This window comes from Centroberyx gerrardi, chromosome 20 (genome assembly GCF_048128805.1).
Source record: "Centroberyx gerrardi isolate f3 chromosome 20, fCenGer3.hap1.cur.20231027, whole genome shotgun sequence".
In the NCBI taxonomy this organism is placed as follows: Eukaryota; Metazoa; Chordata; class Actinopteri; order Beryciformes; family Berycidae; genus Centroberyx; species Centroberyx gerrardi.
This window is the reverse complement of record NC_136016.1, coordinates 14,014,146-14,026,424: the sequence shown is the minus strand read 5'-3', so window position 1 is coordinate 14,026,424 and position 12,279 is coordinate 14,014,146. Positions and strand designations below refer to the sequence as shown.

At 41.8% G+C, this 12,279-nt stretch overlaps 1 protein-coding gene across 1 annotated transcript in view; it reads right to left on the bottom strand.

The window, feature by feature from the left end:
- The window catches only part of LOC139928013 (zinc finger protein 385C-like), a 43,347-nt gene extending 31,649 nt beyond the window's left edge, over positions 1 to 11,698 (bottom strand). The window contains exon 1 of the mRNA XM_071920352.2: positions 11,422 to 11,698. Within this exon, the coding sequence (XP_071776453.1) occupies positions 11,422 to 11,698 (277 nt within the window). The remainder of the gene's footprint in view (positions 1 to 11,421) is intronic.
- Between the last annotated feature and the right edge of the window lie 581 nt (positions 11,699 to 12,279).

The window sequence follows — 12,279 nt, the reverse complement described above, 5'->3', positions numbered from 1 at the left end:
CTTCTTAAAATACAGCCGTGCTACATTGTACTTATAAGTTATCAACTTTGTGGTACCCAAGAGGAAAACATTTGAAGCCTTTCACTCCAAAATGAGATATTCAGTATTTAAAAAAATGTGACGCCACAATTACACAATTCAATCAAAACGGCTCATTCAGTCATGCAGCACAAAGTCATCTAGTACCATAATCGGTACCATAATTAAATACGCAAAACTACAGAGGCACAGTTTTCAGGTCAAGTAGGTCTGTGTAAATAGTTCATAGAATATTTTAAATGAATTGTTTGTTCTCCTATGTTCCTACAGAGAAACTGAAACAATTTTTTACCTCTTTGAACTCTGATATATTTACTTTTTATTTAAGATAATATTCATATATTTTGGTTTTTACTTCATATCCATCTCTGTTTTGGTGCTAGAGTTGGTACTAGTGCAGGTTAGAGCTAGGTAGCTAGGTTAGCCCCAGCAGTCCATATTTGTATACTTTATTATGATGCCCCATTGCTGAATGAATCTAAAGAAGTTAGTGTGTTGCTCAAGGACGCTTTGGCAGGTTAGATGCTTGCTTTCACAGGGGCTTGAACCTGGGTCTTCCACTTGAAGGACGGTCTCCCTACTAATTTCTCCACCTTACTCCCTGCCAAATGTTCACTCTCAGAAGCTAGAGGTCCTAAAGATCCTCTCAACGTCTCCAACTAAGCATGCATTGCATTTAGGGATGATCCAAAAATGTGATTCTCAATTTTAAAACAATGTAATGGAAAACTACACAACGGGATTGTTTTAGTGCTGCAGTTCTTGGTGTAACATCGTATCCCTAGTATAGACAGAACAGGGAACTTGGGTGTTTTTGTGTCAGTAACTTGTGTTAATAACTCATCTGGCACATACTTAGAAGGTCTGCATGTGGGTTTCTGTGACACCTGTGCACACAAACAGAAAGACCCCTGACACACACACACACACACACACACACACACACACACACACACACAACACCTGCAAAAAAGCCAGCCTGCTCCCTCCATCATTCTAGCAGCTCTTTTATTCTAGCAAGTGGTGGAAGCGGTTGAATGGTGTTTTCCATTCATGTAACAGGACAGAAGATGCCTGCCTTTGTGGAAGTGGACCATTGACTCTAAGCTCTGTATGTCAGGACTAGCTTGGGCTACGGCTCATTTCGTTCACTCTAGGTGTGCTTGCTGCTTACAGGAAAAAATGGTTCAAATGGTTAAGAAGCATATCTGATTCATCACCAACGGGGAGTCGTTTCACTCCATCCAGTAGCCATTGTTGCCACTGCTGAGATAATGGAGGCAGAATTTTTTTTTGCATTGTTAGAAATGCTGGTGCAAGTCGACAGGGCTGAAAACCAAAACCAAGCTATAAATTATTTTTCAGAGAAATATTTTTCAGCCCCACTAGCAAAATGTCACAAAATGTTATCAATCCCTTCACCCAAAATCTCAACTAGAAAATTGGTGTAAGTGCTTTTTGGATAGAAGTGAAACAACTCCCTTAATGTTTCGGTAAATGCATGCTGCTTGTGCATTTTCCAAACAGATACATCTTTTGTAAAGATCCTGTCACCTTGCCCGTGCATTTATTTTAACTATAAATAGGAACTCATTTATAAGAGAAAGACGCAAGATAAACATTTTTTGGAAATACCCTGAAAAGCAATTAACACAACCATTGTGGCATTTTTATTGCAGTTTTCAGGTATGAAATGTATGTGGACATTTTGTGATATCAAGTTGTAGACATAAAAAGTTTGACTAGTCTTTAAATATGAATCCCTCTTGGCAGAGTCTGCATTAAAATATAGGTTCTGTCACCGCTACAGTCCCTATGCGCTTTAGGTTGCTGAAGAGGAGGAGAAAACCAATGTTCCTGAAAAGTTGTTGGAGATTTGACTGAGTCCAGAAGCTCATAGCTAGCTGCAGAAGCAACGCACAGGCTTGTTTGCACTGCCAGTGTAGGGCAGCCTTTTCCCATTATTATTCATTCCACAGTCACTATAATCACTTCAAATAAACACAATTATTCCCACACTCTCCCCCCAAACCCTGGCCTCAAATGTCACACAAGCGTATTCATCATACACACACACACGCACACACAAATTCTGTGTGTGTCTGCCCTGTGTGCTTCTTCCTGGCTCCTTGTCGGCTTGAATAAGTGTGGTGGGGAAGCACAACACTGACAAACTCTGACAGTTTTACACTTGATTTCAGGCTGCTGCATTCAAATGAAAGTGCAGAGAGACGGCCTCGAGCAGAATGGTCGCATGTCGGCTCCACACAGCATGCTTTCATCTCGCCGTGGACCTACTGCACATTGGCTGCACATATCTCTATTCAACTACATGGATGCTGTGTGTGTGTGTGTGTGTGTGTGTGTGTGTGGCATGCCAATGTTAATTCCTGTTGTATAGAAATCAGGGATCGTCACAGAAATGTTAGAGGTCAACTGGGTAGAAACCAGATGGGGGAGAGAGAATTACAAAACCCCTCTGCTCTCAACCTTCTCAACCAAATATTTCACTATTTTCAGTATTTTATATTCTTACAGAGCCATAACCCATAACTACGCTTACAATTGACTAAAAACACGCATGTCGTGGAAAGTGTAAGCAAATATTGAGATGTGCTTGACCAATCTTGCCAGACATCAAAACAGTCTCAAAAGCTGACACTTCACTAGCAAAAGAAGATAAAACCAGCACTCAAATCAAAGTATTCAAATATGTTCATTGACTCTTCAGCCCAAATGATTCTGGTGCAAACATGCAAAATTACGTCTATGTCGAATATGCAAACTCTCACACTCAGCACAATGCGCTGCCAGCTATAACACCAAGCAGAAACAAGTTAACGATTGTATCTAAATTTCAGGTGCAGATCCCTGCGGATTTGCTGAGACACCCCTGACCTGTTTAGCTGACACAGCCATAGATTTACTATTATTAATACTGTAAACAGGTGTTCGCTATAATGTTAACTAGTCCCTGAGGGTACCAATGTCATATCCTGCCAGCCACGGAGACGAAAACATTGGGAAATGCTGAACTATCCAACATCACCCTTTTCTCTGTCTCTCCATCTCCCTCTCCTCCTCTCCAGCTCACACTCCCTCCTGCAGGCCTTCAGAGTGTGGAGAATGGTCGTTGATGACAGATCAATTGAGATCTTAAAAATGGCTGCTTCTGCTCAGCAGCCTCTGCTGTATGAAATGAGGCCAAGCAGCACAAAACTCCAGCTGATAAATGTCCTATTTCACAGCTCACACAGTGTGTTTGAATCTGTGTGTGTGTGTGTGTGTGTGTGTGTGTGTGTTTGTTTGTGTGTGCACGTGCGCGTGCAGACACACTGCTTCCATGGATGTTTGTGCAGTACCATGTATCTATGTTGCAGTGGCAAACTGCAGAAGAAATAATTCAGACTTCGGAAAAACATTAAGAAGTCAATTTCCAATGCAGCTCTATTTGAGAAATTTATAGATTTTCCATTAGTGGAAGCTTTGTTGCAGGAACAAAAAAGGCTTCATTTTCCCTTTCAATGGGAAAATTGCTGTGAATAATAGGAAATGTTGTAGAATACAAAACCTCGCTGACTGGCATGATTGTTCAGGTTTGATTTAGCATCTGTTTGTAGTCCTATTTTGACAAACCAAATCAAAGATAATTGGAAGCGCAAGTCAAATAATTGTATGCTAGTCTGAAACTTGGATCTCTAGCCATGACTGGTGGAGTAAACTATCTGACCCTTTGCTTTGTTGTTGAGTTTCAACTTCATCTGAGAGTCTGAATTTCTATGACTGATAGTTTTCGAAGCATATGTACCATTATTCACATATTGGTGTCATCTTGCTCTAGATTAAGAGTCCTGTAAAAACACTGGTTGAATTATGGGTTATATCTCTGAGTTATATGCGGCAGGTGTGGGGAGAGAAAGGGTAAGAGTGGGATGAAGAAATCTCTTCCAAAGGGACTTTCCTACCGATACAGAGTCATCCACAGGATATTTCTGCATGCTGCTTAGTACTGTCCCTTTTCAAAGTCACTGCCTTTTCCCCCCAGACTGTAAATTCTAAAACTCTGCCTTGATTCTCCTCTCCTCCTCCTTGGATCCTGTTAGAGAGAGAGAGAGAGAGAGAGAGAGAGAGAGAGAGAGAGAGAGAGAGAGAGAGAGAGACAGAACTAGGAGTTGAGTGTTTTGGCTCCTTCTAAGTTCACACCATGGTGCCGCAGTTGTTCAACTGCCCCAATGCAATGCCAGAGAGACCCACGTCAACAGCCAGAACCGACCCTTCACACAGCTCTGGAGTTGTGTGTGTGGTGTGTGTTGTGTATAGACAAAAAAATGGCATCCAGGAAATTAGAAATCCATAACCCCCGAACTGAGGCGACTCCACAGCGGTCCAACACTGCACCAGAGCTTAGTGTGGAGAGTAGGAGGAGAACTAGAGTGGAAACTGCTTTGCTCCTTTCCCTTTTCAAAAGGCCCCCAGTGAGAACCACCCTATTAAAATCTCTTTTCATTTGAGCAATCATTTCATGAAGCTAAATAAAGGGGAATGCTGGTTCAGCCGTGGGAAGGGAATGGGTATTATTAGGCCGGTTTCATCGCAGCCCAGATTGAATTATACTAACAGTCACCTTAATTGACTTGGCTCGTCCTCCTTTTCTCCTCTCTACTGAGAGACGGGCGACAGGGAAAATGGCTTTCCTGAATGAGAAACTGTGTTTGAGACATGGGTGTCTTTGTGTGCGTTTTGCGCGTGTGAGTCTACATGCAGAGATATTTCCCTCCTCTTTGTTTACAACGTTTTAGGGAGGGTGTGCTTGGCTGCGTCCTGACATTTTCTGCCTGTAAACTGAAATTGAAAGTTTTACGCAATGTCCCCGGACTTAAGGGATGTCTTTGGTACATTATCACACAAACAGCGATGCTTAGTGCTCTAGAGGAAATCCACATTCAACCATTTGTGGTCAATGTATCTGATGTATACAAAGGCTCACTTCTCCATGGTGATGAAGTGAACTCTTTGAGTTGGTCCGAATTACCTATAAAATTATTTTGTTGCAGGTTTTCATTGGTTCCGTTGTGTTGCCCATTGCCAACTGACAAATATAACATCCTTTATAAACAAAGCAATGTGGATGTGCAGGTCAGGCATTTATTGGACAAAATTCAGAATCTTAACAAGTAAATGTGTGAGTACACCCAATTTCCAATGTATAGACTTGCAGAAATGTTGGGAAACTACTGTTTAGTTTGTCCAATTCACTGTCAGCGATTCATAATAAATGTTATTTGTTATACGACTTCTTTAGAATCATTATTAGTTATTTGTAGGGAAAAAAAGCAAAGGATAATAGTTTTGATGCACATAAAAAGACATTCAAAGTAGTATGGGAGACCGACAAAAATTGGTCAATCTATTTCTTTAAACGGGCAATTCTCTGGCTATTTTCCTGTCTTTGGTCCAATTGTATTTTAATTCCAAACAAACCATTTCAGGGTTCATTTTAAAGGCCAAGACCCCCCTTTAAGGCATAACAGGGAGCGGTTCGAGTGCAGTGTTCTCACTTCTCACAAACAACCCAAACAAAGGGGTCAAACGCTCCAGGGTTCAATTCAACCACTTCAAACATGGCAGGTGTGAAATCACTGCATGTCCTCTGTGGGACACGAGCGTCCATACCGCTCCGGGACAGAAACTGGCTGCCCATGACTGAGCCTCATCTTAGCCATCAATTAGTGGATGAAATGGCTCTGTCAGTTTGGCCTGCAGCGAGTAAGGTATTTAAATGCTGTCCAGAGGTATGATGATGATGTCCTGGTCTCATCCAGAGAACTGCATGTTATCAAAGGCATGCAATTATGGACAAATTATTTATTTTTTCAGAGTCAGAACTGAAATATACCAAATGGATATTGGTGAGACCTAAATAACTTGACTGAAACTAAAATGAAAAACCTTAACTGACAGTCTGATCCCACCCACCAGATCCCACTCTCAACCATAAAGAATTGCAACACACACCATCAGGGAGACTCATCATCTCCTCAGTGTGAGGCAGACAGAAGAAACTGAGACTTGCTTCCCTGGAGTTTGCTGATCATTTTCTGTCTCATTCCAACACTGCTATAAGGAAGTGCTTCTCCGCTTTACTGTCAAAACCAGATTACAGGTGTTGTCAACTGAAAACAACTTAGCTCGGTATCCTGACAAACATCACCCACACTAGTTCAACATCTAGAATACACTCCGCAGTTTACTGGTGTGAATGACTGCAATGCAAAGGCCTGTATACTGCTCCATATGATCATATTGTTGATTTGGTTGCTAAAGCTACCAATACATATACATCTGTACAATGTGATGTGATGTCATTGAAGATAATTTTTCCAATATTCCCAACACCCCTTATGTTGTTTTTGTCAATGAACAACAGAGAGAAGTGCTTATCCTTTAACATGTATTTATTTTGATGTATTTATTCGTTCATTTATTTTGAATTATAGCCGATTCAGTGCTCCGTATAGTGTGGGTATTTGTGGCTTGACTTCTGATTCTTGATTTCCGGCCAATCCTCCTTGACACCCGCTCTCAAATACAGCTAAAGTCAACCTCCACTACACTGTACCTATGCTTAGGCCTATCCCTAGTCCCCAACATTCATCAATAATTTCTAAACTTGCTATTGATTCCAACAGCAATTACAGGCTAAAGGGACGGCTGATCCTGCTGGCTTGACACCGCCCGCTGAGCAGATCAGAAACCAAACTGTTTTTCTACACTGGTTTTATGTAGCTGTGGTCAGGGAGGAATCAGCAGTGGACCGCATGACTGGCACACAGCTGGTTTTAGCTTTAGTCCCTATACAATTTCCTTCTTATTTTTGGTGAACTGTGTCTTTACGGGCGACATCAAATATCAAATATCAATATCAAATATCAAAAGGATGACAAATTGCTCTCTGCAGCCTTGGCAGCAAGCTGGAGCAGCATGGAGGTCACATTCAAAAGGCCGCACACACTTTCTCGGGTTGCATGTGGTGGTGTAAGAGACAAGAGATAGCATTCTCTAGAAGGTAAATCTTCTCTGACAAATACACACACAGTGGCAATGACAAACCCCTATTGCTATCTATAATCAGACCTACACACACATACTTTACACACTCATGCACACACACGTCCTTGTACTTCTGTCCATGTAAAGGACCTTCCATTGACTACATTCATTCCCTAACTGTAACCTAAACCTAATCCTAATTCTAATCATAACCCAAAACTCAAGTCTTCACCTTAAACTAGCCCCAGGGAAAAGTGAGGACTGGCCAAAATTACCTTCCTTTTCCAAAAATATCCTCACTCCAAAGGTCTAAAACTTAAACAGGTGCTCACAAGGACAGCACACACACACACACACACACACACACCAACGCGTAAATAGGCAGTGAACCCAAGTGGCAGTGAGGTTAAGCTACGGTCAGTGAGTTAATGTTCCAGATGTCCAGTGAAGTGATCGGCTTGCGGTGCCAGCTCAGGTGTGTTGGGTCAGAGAAGAGGACTTGGGCATGCAACAAGGAAGCTCAAAGGAGGCCGTCTGTGTGAATGTGTATGTGTGCGTGGGAGTTGGGGGGTGGGGGGTTATGTCCAAGCGCCATGTAACACTTTAGAGCCATCTGGTCCTAAGGTTTACATCACGGGATCCATCATTACCTTCTGTTTCTACACCGGGACACTGAACAGTTGGTGACTGACCCAGATTTCCATTCAATTTAGTTGCTAGATGTTCTGACAGGGTCATGGACAAAAAACAACTCAAGCTGGGGATACACTAGACAACTACTGCCCCGATTTTAGCCAGGATTCACAATCGGGCCGAGTCTGTCCTGGTCTGCACTAGTCTGCACATTTTGGGGCAGTCGGCGTGGCCAGTTGGCACAGAAAATCTATAAGTGTATGAGGGGTACAGACTCTAATCGACAAGTGTGTGAGGGGAACAGATTCTAATCTCTTGCCTCCCGACGTGAGTTGGAGCCACTACGATTATATCAAACATGTTTGATTTTTACAAGCGGAATCTGGACGCAGTTGGGTAGTATATACTCGTCTCAACTCACATGCGAATGGATCCCGTCAATAGCCAATGAAAAACTATGAAGCTATGCCATAACAGCCAATACGGTGTTTAGCCCACACCAAGGAGCAATCAACTAATTCTTCATACAATAAATTTATAGATAGGCCTACCGATTTCTGGTAGCCTACCAAGGCACACAGGAAAAAAATACAGGGAAGACTCAATTACTGATTACACAAAACCTTGGCTGCCAGATGCCGGTTTTAGACCGGAAAGTCAGGTTTTATAATTATTAGCTATTTATTTATTTATTTGTCCGACCGGACAATGTAAATGCACAGTCCGGTTTTGCAACATAATCATAGCCAACATCTCCTACAAACATTCTCAGCTCCCACTTCATAGCTTTGGCTCCATTATGTATCAACAGGTATTTGATTCACATTGCTGCTCACCTCCAGCTCCCTCTGCAGTCTGTGCAGTCCATACTGCCACGTCAGCCCTTCCACAGCTTTATGTAAATGCGTTTTGGGTATGTGTATTTTTTGGTCATTCTATTTTCCTCCCTCTCTGCTTCTCTCTCTCCTTTCCGCTTTCCAGGCCTTGATGATGCTGAAAGACGCACAGCTCTATATTCAGGTTGCAATCCCAAAATGGACTTTTTTAATTTTTGTTATTTTATTTTCTGTTTTACAAAGGAGAAAGGGAAAATCAAGTCCTTTATAAATGTTGTATCTGCCGTTTCTTACCAGGAAAACGGACAATGCCCTGTATATTTCCGTTTTCCATTTTTGGATTTTGAAATGAAAATGAAATCATCATTTGTTTTTCATTTTTTATTTTCTGTTTCTGAAAAGAAAACGGAATGGCCAAAAAATACACAGACTGTTTTGCCCTCTGTTTCTTCCTTTATTCCATGGCGCAACAACAGCAAGCTCTAGTATGCTACCCATAAAAATGTATAATGTGAATTTATATCTATGCTGTATCCCCGTGTTTGCTTTGCTACCAGCATCTCGTAGCGTACCGCGAGAGTTCGTGTTTTCATGTGAGTTTGGTGCGTTCAGTTTGGTTCAGTTGCAGTGACAAGTCGAGTAGTGTGTGATCCCTCATCTGGCGTAGTCGTTAAGTGTGTGATCCCCAGTTTTTCAGTCGTCATAAAAAAATCTGCAGAAACCAGTCGGTTAGTGTATATGCCCAGTCTTTTCATAATCTGTTAGGATTTTAAAAGTTGTGTGGTGTATCCCCAGCTTTAGGTAGGAAAGTATTGTGTTATATCTAATACATCAAGGACTTTGTGGAAAAGGAGTCCTGACCGTATGCCGTGTTCATGTCATATGGGAAGCAGCGTAAGAATGGGATGACATCTCGCTGCCACAACTTGCTGCAAAGTGCAGCAGACATTACTCACTTTTTCTAAGTACACTTGATTGTATTACTGTGAAAATAACCTGTAATTTTGAGTTTTATTATCTTGGACTGCTGACATCGCTGCTGCTGTGTTTATTGCTTGTGTTGACACTCTTCGGGGGTTGGTGTAAATGGTTTTTCCCAGTCAGCAGGTTGTATTTACGGTAAATCCCACATGACATGAACGAGGTACTTGACCAGGTTTCCAGTCATAATGACCATTATATAGTCATGTGCCCAGACCAATGATCCTGTTGCGACAAACGATTAACTGCAAACAATACAGACTAATTCAAGATGTGAATGCCCATGTGAATGAACAAGACAATGAGAGGGAGAAAGAGAGAGAGTAAAAGAATAGGAATGTGATTAAGGGTTTCAGGTTTATTGGATGCACAATCCCCAGTTTTTGCATTCTTGATTACACCCCGGAAAGATAGAGACAGAGTTCAAGAACAGAATGAGAACAGGATGATTTCTAGTCAGATCCAAATACCACAGGTGGATGGACCAAGTACATGTGGCCTCTTCAATTCATCTATCTCTCCCTCTCTCTTTAATGCATGCATGTATCCAATGACTCCCTTTGCACTGGATCAGCCTCACACTTTTAAGCATAAATGATGATCCAAAAAGACTATTATCTGAAATGGAAAATGTCAATAACATTCTAATGATAACAAAGTGAGGCTGAAAATAAGGAATTTAAACAAGGGAGATAGTATTAATTTCATCTCATGTGCTGTGTTAAAGTGGAACAGGTAAATGTGTGTGGTAAGCCTACAGACCGAGACAAGCCCATAAATCAACATTAAAATGTGCCATCTTATTGGCCAGCTCCTCGTTAGTGGCTTTTCCTGAGTGTTGATTGGTCAGCGTGGCAGAGTGACACAGGTGGTGATGAGTGAAGGTGATTAATGGCCCATCATCGAAACAGGTGCGCAGGAGACACTTGGAAATGGTGAAGGGGCTCTTCTGCGATATTAAATATACCGAATGCATAACACTTTTTTATGGTTTGCTACGAAAGTGAACATAAAACTTTTCTGAGATTCTGAGAGAGAGAGAGAGAGAGAGAGAGAGAAAATACTGTCAAAATAAAGGAAGCACCTGACTATATGAGGCGTGTTAAGTAAGTGGAAACATTTTCCAAGCCTGGTTCAGGTTTACTCAACCCTTTACAGATCTTGAACGATGCCGGACACCATATTGTTTTTCCAACACCATTGACAAAACATCAAACAGTAGAATTTCTCCTGGAATAATGATGTTGCCTTACTCCAATGTGTTTCCAGACACTTGCAGAATCTACGCCAAAGAAAAGAGAAGCAGTTCTGACAGCTTGTGGTGGCCCCACACCCTATTAAGACACTGTATGTTGGTCTTTCCTTTGTTTTGGCAGTTAGTTGTAAAATCTCCTGTCTACGCAGAAAGCCACAGCAGTGTGAAAGCCAGAGCCAGTACCTGCAATGCACCAATACTCATACTGGTATCAGATATTTTGCAAATTCCCCCAGTCCTAAAAGAGCCACATGTAACATGTCAAGAGTTCAAAGCAAAGCAACATGTCAAGCTTCATTTTACCATGTGCTTTATTCTGTCTGATTTTATTTTTGCTATTTTCCTTTTCAGTTTTATGTGAAGCATTTTGTAACTCTGTTTTTGATAAGTGGAATACAAATAAACTTTATTATTATCATTATCATTTTTATTATCATTATTATAACATGTTTTTCTGCCATTTTCACACATAGATCTCTCTAATGGAGAAAAATGGATTAGCCTATATTAAACAGTTTTGTCCAATGAAGCCGTACTAATAATCCAAGTCGTTATTGTTCAGTAACACAAAGAAACAAAGAAACTTCAGTGCTGTGAAGTGAGAAAGTGGTACCGGTGTGTCCCTACCTGTGCTGGCAGCCTTGGTCAGGTGACGCAGCCTCCTCTGATGCGTCTTGCCCCTGTAGTGGATTTGGGCCTGGGCACAGGAGTTGAGCTGAATGTTGCACACCTGGCACAGCGTGGCACTGCCGCTGCCCTGACGCCGCTCCCGCTTGGCCCTCTGCCCCGCCGCCACCTCCCTCTCCTCTTCCTCCTCCTCCTCTTCTTCTTCCTCCTCTTCCTCCTGACTCCTGGGAGGAAGGCTGTTGTTGTCCAACCGGTCTGGGCTCTTGGGACGCTTCATATCTAGAGGGAAGGAAGAGGTCAAAGGTCTGTAAAGGTTGACCTCAGCAGAAATGTTGAGGTGAGATTTCATTTTAAATACAGGCAGTGTAGTCCTCATGAATGTGCAAGCATTTTCACCCAGAATGTGTAGTGTATGTTGTTGAAGCCTCCACAGGGGGGCAATAGAGCAGCATAACTCCATTCACAGCAGAGCAGCATTGGTCTTTTTCCATCAGTGTGGTTCAAACTACAATATTCTTTGCACTGCCTTTACTGAGCTTGATGTTTCATTGAAATTAAATCTGTATCAAACGCAGGGATTTAATAGGCATATAAAAAAGGATGCTTATCACTCGGCTGGATCCGAAACATCCTTTAACCACACTGTTCAGTGTCGACGTGTACGAATTTCAACCTGTCCAAATGAAGGCATACATGTGTTCAAAATCTTTCACATCCCATTAAAGGGCTTAAATCAGACATCCATTAGCTGATAAGAAGGGCCTATCTCTGGCAAACATCATAGCATTACAACAGAGACGTGAACAAACTCCAGATAAGGATCTTGTTCCAGCTCCTCTCTATTTATCAGATAATAAA